The sequence below is a fragment of the Podarcis filfolensis genome, assembly GCF_964270895.1.
Source record: "Podarcis filfolensis genome assembly, chromosome: 1".
NCBI classification, from domain to species: domain Eukaryota; kingdom Metazoa; phylum Chordata; class Lepidosauria; order Squamata; family Lacertidae; genus Podarcis; species Podarcis filfolensis.
Genome location: NC_139604.1, coordinates 84,927,032 through 84,946,167, shown reverse-complemented (window position 1 = coordinate 84,946,167; position 19,136 = coordinate 84,927,032). Strand labels below are relative to the sequence as shown.

Genomic DNA, 19,136 nt, shown 5'->3' with positions numbered 1-19,136 from the left:
TCATCTGTGGCTGCCTGCAGGGGCCCTTGGCACCAGAAGATTTTGTAAAATGTGGCACTTGCTGCTTGCTGGATGAGGTAATGCATTCCCCATAGCCTTTCCTTTCCAGGAGCAGATACACATAACCACTTCCTAGGTAACATTCCCTTTAAAACTTCATGCATTGCAGTTTATCGTAGTGTAGAGGCCCACAACACAATCCTGCAACTGCTCAGAAACCCATGCCGGTGAGCAGGGGAGATTGCAGAGGGCATGGTAACCCTTGGCCCCAAGTCACTGGCTTTCAATACCGTTAGAATTTCCCCGGGGAAAATTTTTTTAATGGTTGCCACAATTAGAGAGACGGAATCTAGGGTGAAATGGATGTCTTCGGTTAAAGGGGGAATTTATTTCCCTTTGAGAGGATTCGTTATGCTTCTCCTCCCAGATGTAGGTGGGCAAAATATAGTCAGCCAAGGTAAAGTAAAGGTGCCCCGACCATTAGGTCGAGTCGCGGACGACTCTGGGGTTGCGGAGCTCATCTCGCTTTACTGGCCAAGGGAGCCGACATACAGCTTCCGGGTCATGTGGCCAGCATGACTAAGCTGCTTCTGGCGAACCAGAGCAGCGCACAGAAACGCCGTTTACCTTCCCGCCAGAGCAGTACCTATTTATCTACTTGCACTTTGAGATGCTTTCGAACTGCTAGGTTGGCAGTAACTGGGACCAAGCAAGGGGAGCTCACCCCGTCGCAGGGATTTGAACCGCCGACCTTCTGATCGGCAAGCCCCAGACTCTGTGGTTTAACCCACAGTGCCACCCGCGTCCCATAGTCAGCCAAACTGACCAGCAACCAAGCCAATGTCACTTCACTTCCTCTAAGCATAAAAGTCAAGAGTACAAATAATGAGCGGGGAGGGAGAGGTATAGTTTCAGAGAAATGGGTTAAGTGAAGGGGGTGGTGATTTCTTAATAGTAAGAGCACTTTAACAATGGAACCAATTGCCTGGGAGAGGGGTAGGCTCTCCCTTGCTGCATTGGCAGCCATTTGCGCTGGATTTCCTGTGTCAAGCAGGGAGCTGGACCACAATAAGATCCCCTCCAAATATATGAGTCTGTGAAATTCAGACTAGTAAATAATTCTCTGGCAGGGTGAATGTACCCTCTTGCTTTTCATTATTCAGCCAGTATAGACTACATATTTCAGGCACTTGAAATGTACACATTTAAAGCAAAAGCAAAAATGACAAGTAACCAAAGTTTTGCAGCATCCCTGCCAAGGATCCACCATGACATCCCCCGAGAAACTGTGATGTTGGGAACAGGACCAAGAATAAAGCTCTTCTGCAAATTAAAATAAAAGCTAGCTACATTATTGAGTTATGTCCCTCCTGATAAAGTATATTTAGCTCCTTCACGGTTGGGCTCTGCTGTTCCCTAGAAAGATTAAGAGCATATTTCTATTCATGTCGGCTAGTGTTACATGTAGCAGAGGACAGGAGGCATTTCTCCGCTGTGTAACACAAATCTTCTATAAGAAACAAAACGGTATTGTTCTGCTGTCCAGTTGTTTGCCATCCTATGCCTCTTGGGGAGGAAAGGTGGGATAGAAATTTAATTTGAAATAAATAAATAAGATCTGAGGATTATGCCAGACAAACTAGGGCACAAAGGAGGCAGGATTCTTGTCTCTGGTATCTGAATCTATGCCAGTGTGTCTGCCTATCAATGGTTCTGCTCAATCTCCATTCTGGAGCCTCTGACCGCTAGCCTTATTTACATGTCAGCTGATGCCACGGACCAGTCTGAATCACGGCACATGCCTGCATATGCTTAAAACTGTCTCCAGTACACAAGGAGCACTGAAAAAGAAGGGCTCTCTTAGCTCTTCCGACTTAGCAGGTGGGGTTGCAACAGACAACTTTCTCCTTCTGAAGGCTTAAGGGGGGAAATGATACAACAATTCATTTTGTTCACCAGTGAGATACTTACACCAGAAATCTACTTGCTGAAAACTCTTGGACATGATCAAATCTTGCTTTCCTTTCAGTTTTTTATGCTCTACGTTCATGGACTGGGAGTCAACCTTTCCAGAACTTGATGAGAAAGGAAGAGAACACAAGTGTGAGATACATTTGGGAAGGGGTTGAGAAAAAATGTTTAAGAGAGCATGTGTATTTCTTATCAACATCCAGACAAAAAATAAACATCAGCTTTCGGACTCTCCATAATTAATGCCTCTCTATTGCTTTCTGTATTACTTTACTCAACAGATGTACTGGCTTTCCCAGGCTTCTATTGAGCATACCATCAAATCATGTATTAGTAATACCATCAAATCACTACAGCAAGCACTTTTTGGGGGGCGGGGTGGGGGAGTAAACACAATGAGTAAATGCTGCCTTTTATGGCAAAGAAAAAACATTGAGGGTGATAAGCTACAAGCATTAAAACACTTTCATGATATTAAAAACAGAAGTTTCAATTTGTAAGCATGCGCTTATTGTGAATTACAGCACTACACCATGCTCCTACAGTCTTAAGCAGAGCGATAAGGATGTGGCTCCTCAAATGGTGATCCAGAACGCTGTGTCGCCCTGGGATCCACTGCTTGCACAGTCCTAGATCATAGAAGCATAGAACTGTATAGTTGGAAATGGACCACACAGGTCCAACCCCCTGTAATGCAGGAATTTAGCTGTGCTGTCAGCTCTAGTCACAATGCAAACATATTAAAACGCTCTTGCTTATAGGTGAAACATGAATCATGGAGGAGTAGTGTTTTTAAAACCGTGTTCCTATGAAGCTTGACATTTCTCCTGGGGCAAAACCATGATGCACAGGTACAAGGGACTTTGGTGTTTTGGGGTGATGGCCCATTTAATTTTTCATTTTATAAAACCTATGCATCTCTTGATAGTAAAACAGCAACAACAACAACAACCCCAAAACACCTCAAAGCGGTCTATATATTTTTTTATTTAAAAAAATCAACAGTAAATAAATAAATAACAATTCAAAAAATTCAAAGAACGAAAAACAGATTAAAACATGCATCAACATTCTAAATATCTGGATAGGCTTTGTCCAAACAAAAATGTTTTTAGCAGGCACACAGCCCATGGAAGATGCAAAGGTGCTCCTTCGCAAGCATATCAATATGGAAAGGGGTTTCCACAGAGTTGGCTTGAAATCTCCTTACCAGATTTGCCCATATTCGTCTTCCTGGCATGGAGAGCAGGGTTCCGTCTTGATAGTTACCATTTCCCCCAAACAATCGTTCAGTTTTTCACTCATGTTCTGTAAGAAATTCAAAGATGGAGAGAAGGGTAAATAATTCTGTTCACTTTCCAGATTTCTAGGTCCCCTTTCAGGGTTGTCCTTCTCAGGGTGGCACTGGATATTTCAACCGAGTTCCCAAACAGTTTCCCAGGCACTCCTGTTCCATGGCCTGAGGACATATGAACGGTTCATATGAACCTTTTCTATGATCTTCCTCCGAGGCTCTATTCCAGGTGTCATCAGCTTCAGAGGAGAGGCCGTGGTGACCAGAGATAGTGTGATATCCAATGTTAATCCTACTTGCAGCAGACCTAAGACCATTGATTTCAATAGGTCTACTTCAAGTGGATTGTCACCTGGGATTTGTCAGTGGCATCGCCCTGACAGTGAAATATTTCCCCCAACTCAACTTGCACCTAATCTCAGTTTTTAGCCACATGGCAAAGGAAGGAACGCCCTCCCATCGGATGTCAAGGAGATAAATAACTATACAACTTTTAGCCCTGTCTCTGGAGGTTTTTAATGTTTGATGTTTTATGGTGGTTGGGGCAATCCAGCTAGGTGGGCAGGGTATAAATAATATAACTATTATCATTATGTTCATCATCATCATTATCTTTGCTCATAATGGGTGATTTGACCTCTGCCTTGGCTTTAATGGACATTTTAATTCTGCTGTCATCTTACGAGTTTCAACTGAGGTTTTTCAACTGCCATCTATTTTTAAATATTGCAGTTGCCTGCATAGCTTTATGCTGAGACAAGATAAAAAATCCTTTGAAAACAGCAAATAAATGTATAAAAAAATACCTGTCCCTCATGTGCTCTTATGTATCAGTGACTCGGCAGGGAGGTACAAAGAAACACAACTTTTGATAACTCACGATGTTTTATTTTGAAAATACAAACACATGCAAGCATCACTTGAAGAGCTGAACACATGGTTGCTTCACTTCTGAACAGGCAACTTTGCAGAGAGACAGGGACTTACTACAATATGCACATTAAATATGTGATGCTGGAAACAGCTATGAACTCTGCCTTGTTGATCTGCCCTTAAAAGATATAAAATAACTGCCAATTCAGCTTGTTCTTACATATCATTCTACTTCCAATTTGAAGTTTTACCCTCAATACAATGACATCAGGATGGGAATGGAGTAAGCACAATGCAATAACACATTGGCATCAGTTTCATCTTTTGTTCAGGTACTTCTGAGATTACCTTGAGTAGCATGGGTGACACAGGAGTATGGCCCTTTCCCGTGCCGCTAGGTAACACTGAAAGGCCACAGTCATTGGAAGTTACGGTTGTAGCTCCATCCTGTTTCCATGAATGCAAACACCAGCATGAAATGGTGCAGCAATGTGGATTTGTCCCCTGCAACTGCAGCCTTCAGGTTCTAACACTACTGGGTTGCCTTCTCAAAAGAGCCACAGTGTGGCAGCTCTTGCCTGCTAATGTCAAAAAAAGGGCCTCACGTGCTTAGTAATGTTGGATTTCTAACAGCACTGCAGTTTAGAAACATCACTTATTTTAAAAAATGAAGAAAGCCAAGAACTCTTTTCTATAAAAGAGCAAAGGCAAAATATTTGCCTCCCTTCCCTCCATTGTGCTTTTTTGGTTAAGTCATTAGTAGATAAACATCTCATAGTACAACTGATGGTTTTTTAGAGCTGGTAAATCTACACGGTTGGAGCTTCTTTTGGACAGCTCCCTTTGGACAGCTTGCACCAGCACAGGGTCATTTTGACCCACATTCCCCAGTCTAAATTCCTTCTAGCATCAAATTGGCCAAAAATAAAATTAAGTAAGTCAGATTCCCATGCTGAATTCTTGAGTGCTATTTTTCTTCTTGCTTGCTTGCTTTCCATACAGCAAGAATTTAACTGAAGTGCACACATATGAAGACAAAGCAGCTCTGAAAATTATACCTATCATTCCTTTGTTTTCACAAAAAAGCAGAAAAAGGTACTGTTTAACAAAACTCTCAACAACTCCTTCCTGTCACAGGCGCTTGGGAAACGCAGGTTCAAAACCCCACTAAGACACGTAGCTTACTGGGTGACCTTGAAGAAGGTCCACAGGTCAGTAGTAAGAACAGAGTTTTGTGTGCAAAAGATTCAAGGTTCAAACTCTGCCATCTTACAGCATTCAGGAACACAAAGACCAAATTTGATTTTGAAATCGCATGGTACATTCTTATTCAGTACACCACAAAGGACAATTGCCACCAGCTACCCATGGCTCACTCTGGGACAACCTGTTAAGATGGAGAGTAGGAGACCTTCACTGCTATAAGCAACCCTAACCTGCCTGACAACCTTGCTTAATGTCTGGCTGTATCCTTTACTTTGTATATGCAATGGGTGTTTCTTGGGGGGTGGGGTTATATACGGATTGTGTGCTATAAGTGGTTTTTGAAACTGAAAAAATAAAGAAACTAAAATAATGCCATCTGCAAGCAGGGCTGGAAAAGACTTCTCTCAGAAATCTTGGGACAGCTGCTGCCATTCTGGACCAGATTCGGTATAAGGCAGCTCCTACGTTCCTCTCTGTATCTCATAAAAGAGATACACAGCAACCCTTTGATGTAGGAAAGCAGGGAGGACAACCATGCACAATGCCCAGAGCGCCTTGGAGTAAGAGTGGGAAGAAAATGCAGCAAATAGTAAATGTAAAAGTGAGGAGCTTGTACAGATTCTCCGAGAAAGGGCAGATCCTGGCAAAGTCAGCCATATATATCTACACACAGACCTCTCTTTTTGTAAAGCATCTGGGTCCCCCTCCTATGACACTCAGAAACTTGAATCAATCTTGGAATGATTTCCAGTAGCAGCCAGGAATACATCAATAGTTTGCAGAAACACATAGTAGCCATGTCGCCTCTCCAGCCCAGTAGAGGCCTTCCGGCCTCTAGGACTCTCACACAGACTGAAAAAATGATAAATACTGCTGTGCAGGGAGGTCAAAAGAGGCTTTTCTCTTTCCACCCTACCACCAAAAGCACTTCTGTCTTCATGTTATGGTTAATTACTTCAGACAACAATCTTTGCCTGTCTGGAGTGTCCAGCACCCATTATTCACAGGGCTTGAGATTTGTTGCAGATGAGTATGACGTCCAACCCACAAGAAGTACCCCTAAGCCCTGTGGACAGCAGCTTATCTGAATGCTCCAAGGTAACCCAATATCAAAAAACACGCAAATATGTATTCACTTGCCACCTGAAATAATAAAATTCACCATTGGCAGCTCAGTTGGTTAGAGTGTGGCACTGATAATGCCAAGGTTGAAGGTTTGATCCCTATATGGAACAGCAGCATATTCCTGCATTGCAGTGGGTTGGACTAGATGATCCTCAGGGTCCCTTCCAAATCCAGAATGCTATGATTCTATGAAACATTTTTTAAAAGAAAAATAACTACGGAATTCATGCTAGATGCATGAAATGCAATGCGGCAGCAGTGGAAGGAAATAGCGATATAAAGAAAAAGAAGCATTCCGTGCATGCAATAGCTTCTGGAGGGAGGGGTCTCTTCTGACATCTTCCATTCCAAACAGCAACGCTTCTTGCGGATACAAGCTTTGGCACAAACAATTCAAGGTAGAAAAGGCTCTTGAAACTCTTCCAAAGGACATTTCGAAACTAGTGAGAACACTGAATACAGCCACACACAAGGTTTCCATTTTAAAAAGCCAAGCCCTCTTCCTCCACCTTGCTCCCCAATGCCTCCGCTGCCAATTCTGGTCTTATCAGAAAACCCTGAATCTGGTGCCAGATTTTAGAGGAGAGATTGCATGGAATATATTCAAAACAAACCTTCATTGAACTGAAGCAAAGGTAAACTATATTCCAAAAATAGCTATGCAGAGAAAAGCCACCTTTTAAAAAGGTAAGCCATACATTTAGTTTACCGAGAACTTAACAGAATAGTTTATGTAACACTGAAGGTATGGTCTAATACAGGAACAAAATCTTTCCCGTTCCAGTATCTATAAATGTATCTTTTCCGGAAAGGCCTGCCAAACAGTTATGTCCTCCTCTCTCAAGCTCATTTAAAACACTGATGTCTCGATTCCTGCAACTTGTTGAACTTTTGTTAATTATTCTTTTTGGTATCATATTCCTGTTTGGGCTGTCATAAATAAATTTATTACAAACAATACATACCTCAAGACCTAAATATTACTCAACAAAAAGGGGTAAATTGCTACTGGAACCTAAAGGGTGTTGAATCATTTTTGCTCACCACCTTCAAGGAGAAATTATTGCTAGGCCTTGCAGGTGTCAGAGAGAGGTAAACCAGGTGAGGTTAGCCGATGAGTCTCAAACCCTTGGTGTAGTTTTCAACCAGTGTGTTGTGGCACCCTGGGGTGCCTTGAATGATGGTCAGGGGTGCCGTGGGCAACACTGGCCTCCATCCCTCTTTCCTTCCTTCCTCCCTTTGCTGCCCTCTCATGTCTGCCTCCCAAAGGCTTGCACAGCTGTTTGTTGCAGCAGCCCTGGCTACACGTTCCCCAGGTGAATGGTGCTTCTTGGGCTGGCCAGGGCGTGCTGGTTGCCAGGAGCTAAGACAGCCTCGGAGTAAGCAAGCAAGTGAGCGAGGGAGCCCAGCCCCACAGCCCTTGCTGTTGGGAATGGATGGGGAAACAGGAGGCTGGGCAGGCAGGCAGGCAGTACACTGGTCTTTCTTGTGCTTGCTGTGTGCAAGGCCTGCCTGGGAGCTGAGTGCCCAGTGCCAAAGGGGAGCCTTTTAGTCATGCAGGCCCAGCGGCACCCACTGCTGCCAATGCGGCCTCCTAAGGTGCTAGCCTCACATTCACCACTAAGGATGGGGGCATCCTCTTCCCAGGCCCCTGTGGGGGGGGGGTGTGAGGAGGCACCTCTCTTTGGGGAGTGAGGTGCTCCCCAGCATAAGAACTCCCAATTTCATCAACTCTTCCAGCTACTATAAAAAAGGCTTAAAGGTCAGTCAGTCTCCAATGAGGAACCAACCAGCAATGGCAGTGGGGGAGCCTGATGCCCAACACATTTCTGTTATAGATTCCCATGTGCAGCTCTATATGATACTTAAAGTGAATGAACACACGTTGTTTTCTTTTCTGCTTTTCTCTTAAGCCTTTGCCAGTGCCAAGAACATGAGAGTGATCTGCACCAAACCCAAAAGTATTTATACCAGGCTTGTAAAAATAACATTGGTAGACATGAGCAAGTGCGTCAATAAAAAGGTGGGGGGGGGAGGGGTAACTTTGCAGACTAAGTTACGCAAGTTTATTAATTCCAGCTCATGGGTCATATTTCTGTTATCACAGACCACAGCAATCAACTGATGAACCAAACCTCACAAACAGTTACTTATATTTGTTTGTATGTTGCTGGTAGCTAGCAAGGACACCATGTGATGGGCTGTAACAAAGAGACACAGAGCATGGCTGATTTCTCTGCTTTTAAAGCCAAGCCTGCCATGTGCATCTATAGGAAGAGCAAGGGAGTCCCTCTGGAATGGGGGGAATGCTAGGATTCTCCTCTACCTAGGCTTCAGGTTGTATATATGTGTAAATAAAGCATATGTCATAAAGACATCATAGTCTCCGCTGTGCCTGATTTTTCCAAAAGGAAATAGAGACCCTGGTAAGTGCGCCTGGTACCCCTGGAATCTTTTGGGGTGGCGTGTAGCACTAACAGAACGTTGGTGTCTTCAGAAAGCCTTGTTGGTCTTCTTGCAGCATTCTTCTGCCTGGCTCATCTGACTGAGATGGGCAGCTTTTGCAGCTCCAGGTGTTAATCCAGTTGCAAGTGCTTTATCTAAGCTTCTTGCTTGCTTAACTGGGCACCCTACCTAAAGTCTTGCCATGCACTCAACAGGGAATCAGTGCTGATCATAAATTTCTAGGTTTAACTGAATCTGCTGGTTTTAAACGTACAGGAGTCCTGTCTTACTCAGGTCCTGGGTATCTGAGAATCCAAGCTATTCAATAAGCTGAAGTGCTATGGAGACAGCGGGATAAAGAAGACTAGGTTAATTCTGCAACCATGATTACATGGGCCTTGAGGCTTGCTGCAAAGCTTCCAATCAAAATAATATTGATGCCTTTTTGCAGTATTTGGTTTAGATCTTATATGGATATACTGTTTTTCAGCCCTCAACTTGTAGTTAGCATCATCCATGTGAAACAAAATACCGTAGTTGGTTGCAAATAAGCACAATGCACCATGCCAACCCCCTTCCTCGTGCCTTAGTATCATATTTATTGAAGCTCCATCATGCTACAAATGCATTGTAGAGTACATTAGCAATATGGTATCTGATTGGAATGCTCCCTGCTCTCAAATCAGTTAAAACAGAGCCTGGAACAGGGTGGAAAAACAAGGATCTAAGTCTCTTGCTATACTCCCCCAATTACTTTTGAAGCAGTCTACATCTTGCTGTGTTCTCATTTATATCCCACACTTATTTCATGGAACTCCAATGGCAGTGCACACAGAGTTCCCATGCTAGCAATCTACCATGCAGATTGCTGGGACTGGTCAGTCCCAAACCATCAAGAAACTCCAGGGCTGCCTTTGATGCAAAAGCATCAAACAGAAATACAAGTGATAAATCAGATAAATCAATAGCATGACAGTACTAAAAAGTACAGTGGTACCTCGGGTTACAGATGCTTCAGGATGAGAACAGAAATTGTGCTCCGGCAGTGCAGCAGCAGTGGGAGGCCCCATTAGCTAAAGTGGTGCTTCAGGTTAAGAACAGTTTCAGGTTAAGAACGGACCTCCGGAACGAGTTAAGTACTTAACCCGAGGTACCACTGTATGGGTGGCTTTATGAAAACATATTCCAAATAGAGAGGGTCACATGGCTATTCATGCATGCATTCGCAGGCAACTTTGATCCTGACAGTTGGTTTCCACACAGGGGCCACCATCAAGCCCCTTCAGACCATGCCCTGAGGCCTTCCCATACTGAGCACTTTCGGAGGCCCTTCTTGCACATCATGTTTTTTAACAATGCTTTTTTCCTCTGGAATTGAAAAACCTTGCCCCCAGATTTTTCTCATTGCACTTCCTATTTCAATGTAAGTTTTCCACAAGTTCTGAGGCCCCAAATGCATTTAAAATGTCACTGGATTAAAAAAAAAATGGATTACATGTGAGAATTCAAAAGTTTAAATTAGTTCTAACAACTACACACACCACTTGGAGCTCCTTGGAGGAATAGTGGGATATAGCTGTAATAGCAATCACTGGATGCATTGTAGTAGCAAGTTTTCCACACTTTTTATTACAATACAGGACTCTGCACCAGAAACTGAATGCTATCTCTGGTATACAGAGTTGTGTGTATATTCCCCTACTAATAGCAAAACGATTTATGCTTAACACCAGCAAGTTGTTATAACCCTGTGCAAAGAAAGGTGGCACATCTGAAGCTAAAGGAGATGGTCAAATTTACTGTTTTGTCTGTCAATTTCATAAAAATGCTTCAAAACAGCCAATGCAGTAATTTATAATTATCAGATCTTGCCACCATTCTCTTCTCTTGTAATGGGGGGGGGGGTGTCTCTTAAGCATACGTTTAAAATGCCAAGAAAAGCTGTCAGACTGGTTTAAAACTGGCCAGATGGCAGCTCTCTTGTATATTTATTTTATAGGTAAGTACTGCATGTTGAGTGTAATACATTAAAGCTATTACTATACTAGTGTTTTCCAGTTCAGACCTGCTCTACATCTTTTCAGAAATTGCCTGCACTGCCTTCTTACCTCATACCTATCTCAGACCTGCAGTTTAGCAAACAAGTACACCTGCCTCACTCAGTCAGTTTCTTTTTCTGTTCTAAAGTGGTCTAGAATGGTTAATAGGCCTGGGCATCCAAAACAGTTTTGAAGTCCATATCGTTATATTGATTTGACCTGACAATATATCACAAACCAAGATGTGTGTTAGGGCTGGGTAATATATTGTCCAAAATTGGTTTGAAGTCCATATCATGATATCAGTTTTATAATTTTTGACCTGGCAATATATTGTGAATCATTCAAAAATCACAATGTGGGGAAAACTGTGAAACTAGCCAATGCCTCTAACACAGCTCCATTTTAATTTCAGACATCATGATATATTGGTATATTGTGTTGTTTAGCTGGTAGTATATTGCAATGTTGAAAACCAGATATCGCCCAGCCCTAAATTAAAGACACATCTGGAGACACTATGTGATTGTTACTGAATTAAGTGGAAAAAGTAAAGTAAGCAATAGCAAAAGTGTCTAGGATTTAAATAGCCAACACTTCCTCTTCTCTGCTACTTTGAAACGCACAGGTAAAGGTATAGGACCCCTGGACAGTCAAGTCCAGTCAAAGGCGACTATGGGGTTGTGGCGCTCATCTCGCTTCAGGCCGAGGGAGCTGGCGTTTGTCCACAGACAGTTTTCTGGGTCATGTGGCCAGCATGACTAAACTGCTTCTGGCGCAACAGAACACTGTGATGGAAACCAGAGTGCATGGAAACACCATTTACCTTCCTACCACAGTGGTACCTATTTATCCACTCACACTGGTAAGCTCTTGAACTGCTAGGTTGGCAGCAGCTGGGACAGAGCAATGGGAGCTCACCCTGTCACAGGGAATTGAACCGCCGACCTTGATTGGCAAGCCCAAGAGGCTCAGTAGTCTATTGACACAGCCTCAGCAGAGACACGAGACCCTGCACAATCTGTCCCACTTGGCTTAGTGAAACTGGAGGACACATTCATGACTTGCCAGAAGCAGACCAATGGCAACTTTCCATATTTTAAGACTGCATTCTGCAACAGACACTAAAGAATATATCCAGCATAGTACTACAGTATATGAATGTTCTGTCAGTGCACAGATTCCTGCTTGCACAATACAATCAGCTCGTCTCCTCCCCTACCTGCCCCCTAAATCTGTTCATGGTTCCCCCAATCCTCTGGAGCAGATTTGGAGAGGGTATGGGGCTTAAATGAAAGAAAGAGAACTCCAGATGCAAAAGTATAAATCCTGGCTTTGCTATAACAGGACACAGTAGTTGGCTACTGTCCCATCAGTTGGTCAGAAATGCTAATTTCAAGTTTTACACCGTACACGAAGGGCTTTATCATCCACAAACTGTAACAATGTCCCACAGTCCATTTACTAACATACCATGATCAACACTATCAAAGACCATAGAAAGATTAACAAGATTGATTGGGTACAGTTCTCTTTATTAATCTCTAATCTGACTGAGATTATGGCAGTCTCAATGTCAGACAAATGAGGCTGGCCATGATGGCTATGTTCTACCTACAATTTCAGAGGAAGTGTGCCTCTGAATAGCAACTGCTGGGAATCGCAAGTGGGAAGAGCGCTGTTGCACTCAGGTCTCTTAGGCACCTGGTCAACCACTGAGAGAACAGAATATTGGTGATCCAGCAGGGCTCTCAGTGTCATGCTCAGTTTATAAGACAGATCCTCAGTGCAGAGAACTGGTGTCTAGGTGTAGATTAAGCTGCCAAGAGAGACCACTCACTCAACCACCTTCCCACCCACAGAGATTATATATAGATGGAGAAGTGAGTGGGGTGGAAAATACACAACTAGGATAGAACTGCTCACCCATCCACCCCAGCTAGGAGCCAAAAAGCTCCCACTACTCAAACGCTTTATTTGGGATTTGTTCTGGGAGGGTAAACTGACCAGGATCACAACCTTATTAAACAATGAATAAAAATCAGTCTCCCAAGTATTTATCACTGCAACATGAAACATGCTGATCTTGTTTCTTCTGCAACAGCCTTAACACAAAATCCCTCAAAATCATCTAATAAATAAGCATTCCATGCCAAATAGCAATTCACTTCTTCATATGCCATTGCATGTATTTTCATACTACACTACAGATGGCAAATGGTAGCATGCTTAACTATTATTTTTACTTCAAATATGAACCAACAAGCTATCAACTTAATTCTAGAATTCAACCAGAAAGTGTCAAAAACATAGTAAATATTTGTTTAGTGTTAGGATGATTTGCATTTACTGCACAAATGTAACCTAAAAAATGATGGAGAGTATGTCTGAGCAAGCACAGAACAAAAAAATTCAATTCTGGTTGCCACATTTTCTCTGCAAATCTGGATAAATCAAATTCCTTGACCACCAATACAGAATTAATTCTAACTTAAGCATGTATATTCCCTTTCCATATAGCTGGTATTGCTAATTTATTCACACACACATCATAGTCAGACAAGTTCATCCAACTACTTAGGGCTACATGTGTACTTCATTTTTGGATCTGTCCTTTATACAGTATTTCAACTCCTTCCGGGGCTACAGTTCTATGCACACCCTTTTCCAGTGTGGCTTATACTCAAGTAGTCAGTCTGATGAAGATTTGTTTAAACTACAGTATGGGTCATAAAGGAAGAATCACTTCAGCAGCATAAAGTTGACCTGGACCAATATGGATATCCTTATTATAACCAATGAAAAGGAATCAAGCAAAGAGCCTTGCTGGATCAAACCAAATGCTTATCTGGTCCAGCGTTCTGTTCTCAGAAGAGCAAACCAGATGCATTTGAGAGGCCCAAAGCAGGACACAAGCACAATTGCCCTCTCCTGCTGTTTCTCCTTAGCAACTGGTATTCAGGGGCATGCTGTGTCTGATCCTGGAGGTAGAAGTCATCTTGACTAGTAGCCATTGAGACTTATCCTTCATGATTTCACCTAATTCCATTTCAGAGCCATCACAGCCAGATTCCACAGTTTGAGGCCCCATCTGCAGTATACATTTAAAGCACTTTAAACAGTCATGTTTCTCTCCACACACCCCGCACAAGATCCCAGGAACTGTAGTTTGTTAGGAGTCCTCTGGGAAACACCCTATTCCCCTCATGAAGCTACAATTCCTAGGATTTAAGAACCAATCACTCTTCCCAGGGAACTTGGGAAATTGTAGCTCTGAGGGGAAACAGGTCTCCCAACAGCACTGAGCACTCTCAACAAACTATAGTTCCCAGGATTCTTTAAGAGAAGGCTGAACGGATCAAGTCCTATGCAAGTGCTATAGATTTACAATGCAGGTGAAGCCTAATTTACATGTTGTGTGAAGAAATTCTTTCCTTTGTATGCCCTGAATCTGCAATCATTCAGCTTCCCTAGGTTTTGAGACGCTTCTCTCTACTCGTTTTCACCACACAAGACATCATTTTTTTCTAACTTAGTTTTATTCATTTTCATCTTTAAACAGGGTTGCATTGATGTATCTTTGTTTACATTACAGCATATGACGTGCAACAATTATATAGTTAAAAACAAAAGCAAAACAGCAATGAACACACAGATAAACGTTTCTGAATAGATTAACAAAGTTGTGTCAAAGCATACATGCCAAAATTATTAAATCATTACAGATATGAAATGATGTCTAGTAATCATTATTCCTTAGATTGGGGACCACAAGTAATTAAGCAAAAGGTCTTTTGTAAAAACAACGATCAGAATTTATAGGAATTTACAGGGACCATACATCATTTTACCCACCTCTTTTATGTTCCCCTCACCCACTTGCTTTTTTCACTAAGCTAAAAAACCTGTGGACTTGCCCCCGTTTCTGATCATTTGTCGGGGTGGGGGAGAGAGAGATCAGTTTCTGATCATTTGTGTTGGGGAGATATCTGTATAGCTGAAGAATAGGTTTGCAACATCCACCGCACCCTTCTCTAGGGGAGCAGGAAAGCACGCAAAAACGAGGACCCACGCAGTGCCGACTGCTGGTTACTTCCTGCCCGGAAAGGCATCGTGGATGCGTCCTGCAAACCAAACGTCCATATACCTCCCTGTCGTCCACGTACCCGCACCAAGCGCTCATAGGTACAAGTCGCGCAGCCACCCTCCCTCGGAGCCCCTTCCAGTCCCACGCGTCCGCCCGGCCCCATCCCAAAGACAGGCCTCCCGGTGCAACGCCCTCGTGACCGCTGCGCCGATTTCTCCCCCCCCCCCCCGTGCATGTTGTTGCACGGCAAGCTTAAGCTGCAACCGGTTACGGCCGCGCGGCCTCTCCCTCCGTTCCCTTGCACAGGGAGAAAAGAACGGAAGGCAAGAAGACACAGACGCGACCCTCCCGCCTGCCTGCCTGGCCTCCCCTCCTCCTTCCCCGCGACGGCGCTTCCAAAGTCACTCCGTTCTTTGGCGGCCCGCCCCTACGTTCCATCCCCGAACGCTCGCCGTTCTCTGCGACCGCCCATTGGGCCGCGGCCGCGTCACTCACCAGATTTAATGAAACGGGGAGGGGTGGAGGGAAAGAAAAAAGAGCGAGCGGGCAGGCAGGCAGGGAAGAGAAGGAGGCGCTGGAAGGGGAGGGAGGGAGAGAGGAAGGGGCCGAGCTCAGCGCTCGCCCCAACAGAGAAGGAGGAGGGGGGGAGAGGGAAGCGAGGCGGCTACTTACTTACCTGCCCGCCCAGCCGCGCCCTCGGGCGAGCGTTGTGCAAAGAGGCGCCCCCCCCTCCACAGTCGCCCCCTTCCTCGGCGAGCGCTCCGTCCGCGGCTCCCCCGGCCGGCGCCCGCCCGCCCGCTGCCCTCCCCTCGCTCGCTCCGCAGCCATTTTCCGTGGCCACCTTGGCTACCGAAGGGCTGACTCACCTCGTCGCTGCGGGGCCCTGGCTCGTCGTCTGGGGGCAGCCCGGCTCTGCCCGCGGCGGCGGCGGCCCTCCGCGGCGCCCGCTGCCTCGTCGCCGTCCCCCTCCTTCGGCGCCGGCCCGGCCAGCCCAGCCTGGCGCGCTAGTCCCAGGCGAGGACGGGTCCCCCGGGCGGGCCGGGCTTGGCGGCGGAGAAGGAGGCGGCGGCGGCGGCTCCCTCCCTCCCGGCCGTGACCACCATCTTATTAGCACAGGAAATGACATGGCGAACGGAAGAGAGGGGCGTTCGGGGGCCGAGCCCGGGGACCCCCCGAACCGGGAGGAGGAGGAGGGAAGCGACGCGGGCTGGCTGGCGTCGAGGCCCGGCCTCCTCGCCGCTGCTGGGGGAGCCCAGCACACAGGCACGCACGCCCCGAAATGCCGCCTCGCTCGCCCGCCCGCCCCCCTCGCTTCTCTCCTTCGCTCGCCAGCCCGCCTGGCAGCCAAACACCCCCGCCATGCTCCTCCGATGCCTGCAGCAGCCGCAGCCGCGCGAGTCCTCCCCCGAAGCAGAGCAGCGTCCGCGGCAAATGCAACGCGAGCCGAGCAGCAACCTGCGCTCGCATTTTGTGCGGGCTTTCCTTTCCCCTCTTTCTCTTCTGCAGCATTGCGCGCTCGCTCTTTGCAGCCCACCCCCCCAAAGCAGAGAAAAGTTGACGGCCGCCTGACCAGCGTTGCCTCTTTTTTGACATTGCAGCAGCCCGATCCTTTGCGTGTTTCTTCGGAAGTCGCGCTCCTGGGGTTCGGAAGGGACTTACTCTGCTGTAAATGCGGATAGCGTCCCATGCAAGTTTACTGGGAAGTATCTTCCTGCACCCAAATCTCGACCCGCTACCCAAAAAGGATTTCCTCTACTGTAAAGGATCGCGGCCCGATCCAATGCATGTTTACCCGGGAGTAGGAGTAATTGAGATAAACGGACAAGGTGGCAGTTTATTCTGTTCCCATTACTGGTGGCGGTTTTTTCTCCTTTTAACCTGCCGACCTTACAATCGCAACTGTTTTGTTTGGCCTATCCCGTTTTGATTTTGATCCTATGATGACCTTTCTGAAAAGGAAAGCAAAGGAGCCTGTAGAAGCTCCGTTATATTAGTAATGCTATGCGTAACGTGCAGCGATTTAAACACTGACGTCTCTATTCTAATGAAGCAGGTCCCGTCCAACTGGCTTTGACGTGCATGTAAGCCTGCTATCCTATACGTGCGGGAAATCCCAGTGAACCTAATAGGACTTCCGAATAAAATCCTGGAGAGTTGCTGCTACTTAGTACTGTATATTGTAGCCAATACTAAACTACGTGCACCAGCGTTATAACGTAGCCTGCTATGTACAGGATCTCTGCTTTTAAACCAGCCTTCAGAGTTTGAACCGTCAGTCTGCAGTGAACTATCTGCAAAGAACTCACCATTCTTCGCGTTTTAAGCATTTGCAGGGAGACTCCTGTTTAGTAATAAGGTTTATTTAATAGCATTTATCACATGAAAGCAAAAACATCACTTGTGGGACTTGCAGGTGTGCCATGCCTCTTGTGCTGAAATGATCAATAGTAATTAGTTAAAAGAGCATATTGATGCCACATAGTACTGATTTATCTGAATTATCTGTTCAGTGGATTAGAAGTCATACAGGGGAAAGGGGCTGGGGGAAAAACAACTTGAGTTTTAAAATGACTTTTCTGGGGAAGATTTACTGAGAGCATATGCATTGCACAGCTGAACCAGGCCACAATTCATTTGATTCTTTTGGCACAGCCTGCCATTGACCTCTGGATGCTCAGAAGCATCAGGTGAACAGAGTGGACATTATCTGTTTGGCAACAATGTATCCAGTACTCAGAGATGTATATATAACCTATGAACATACTGGACATAGAGGTTTGATTTGGGTACTAAAGGCTAATAGCTATTGAAAGTTCTATTCATGGATTTGTCATTAGAAACCCATCTAGACAAATGGCTTGTGGCAGTGAATTTCACAGTTTGTAACTATGCACCAGCGAATTTCCTTTTGTGTTTTGTCAATTTGCATCCCAGGGACATAGGGAGCTGCCTTCTACCAAGTCAGACAATTGGTCCATCTAGCTCAGTGTTGTCTACACTGACTGCCAGCAGCTCTCTGGAGTTTCACATAGGGGACATACCTAGCCCAAGTTGAAGATGCCAGGATTAAACCTGGCACCTTCTGTATGGAAAGCAGATTCTTGACCACTGAGCTACAACCCTTCATGATCCTATGCCTTCCGCATATTGTGCAGATAGAAATACAGTAGTAGAAACCTGGACTGTGCCACTTCAGAATGCATCCCAGGTGGGTAGGCATTGTAATTTTGAATGCTACCCCCATTGGAAAAGAAAAGTTGCATATTGGGGAGAAGGCTATGGTAAATTTATCTCTTATAAACTAATTTGCAGTGAGAGAGAATGATGTTTTGGTGTGTTTATTTTAAAAAAGGATTTCATTTTCTTTAAAGGACCTTATGATGTCCAAGGTGGTAAAGTCCAGCATTCTACAATTTTCGGCTGCAATACTAACCCCACATATTAGTCCCATTTAATTCAATAGGTCTTATTTCTGATCATTAGACATGGTTGGGATGATGCTATCAGACTGCCACCACAATGTGTAGAGTAGATTTTAGTTTGCCGAGTTCAGTAGCACATTCCATGCTTTCCAAAGTTATAAAATCTGGGATTCTTGTTATGTTGACATTTCCAAAGCTGGAACATTTTGTTGCCACAAGTTCACTGTGTCTGCTTCTGTAATGGCTCGCTGTGGCCTATGAAATGATGCCAAGGTAGAGATGTCCCTTCCCCATGGGGAAGAAAAGACTCGTTGAATAATGTGATGAGTTGTATTTATATACCAATAGATAGGATGAATTCTATAAAAGAAGACTGCCTGCTGTGTATGTGATTGATGCAACTTTGCTTGGGGAATGCTTCAGTGTGTGACTGGCACTTTCCTTTTGTAACCACCATAATTTGTGTTCATACATTGACAGGATTATTGTAATAACCTGCAGTTTCATAAGAGTATATATTTAAAGAAGATTAATAAATGAGCAAATTAGGTTAATTTGGATATGCAGAAGATATTAGAATTAAATTTAAGGAACCGCAGAAAGAGGAGGAAGGAAGTCAAGTTTTGAAATGTCAAAATGGTTGTAAAATTAATAAAATGTATAAAATTAGTGAA

The 19,136-nt window shown here is 44.6% G+C and overlaps 1 protein-coding gene across 2 annotated transcripts in view; it reads right to left on the bottom strand.

Moving 5' to 3' along the window:
* The window catches only part of PRDM11 (PR/SET domain 11), a 41,767-nt gene extending 25,737 nt beyond the window's left edge, over window positions 1–16,030 (bottom strand). For both annotated transcript variants that reach the window (XM_083576349.1, XM_083576350.1), the window contains exons 1-3: window positions 15,907–16,030; window positions 3,182–3,279; window positions 1,972–2,075 (exon numbers count right to left, since the gene is read on the bottom strand). In XM_083576349.1, the coding sequence (XP_083432475.1) occupies window positions 1,972–2,075; window positions 3,182–3,276 (199 nt within the window). In that variant the 5' untranslated portion in view covers window positions 3,277–3,279; window positions 15,907–16,030. The remainder of the gene's footprint in view (window positions 1–1,971; window positions 2,076–3,181; window positions 3,280–15,906) is intronic.
* Between the last annotated feature and the right edge of the window lie 3,106 nt (window positions 16,031–19,136).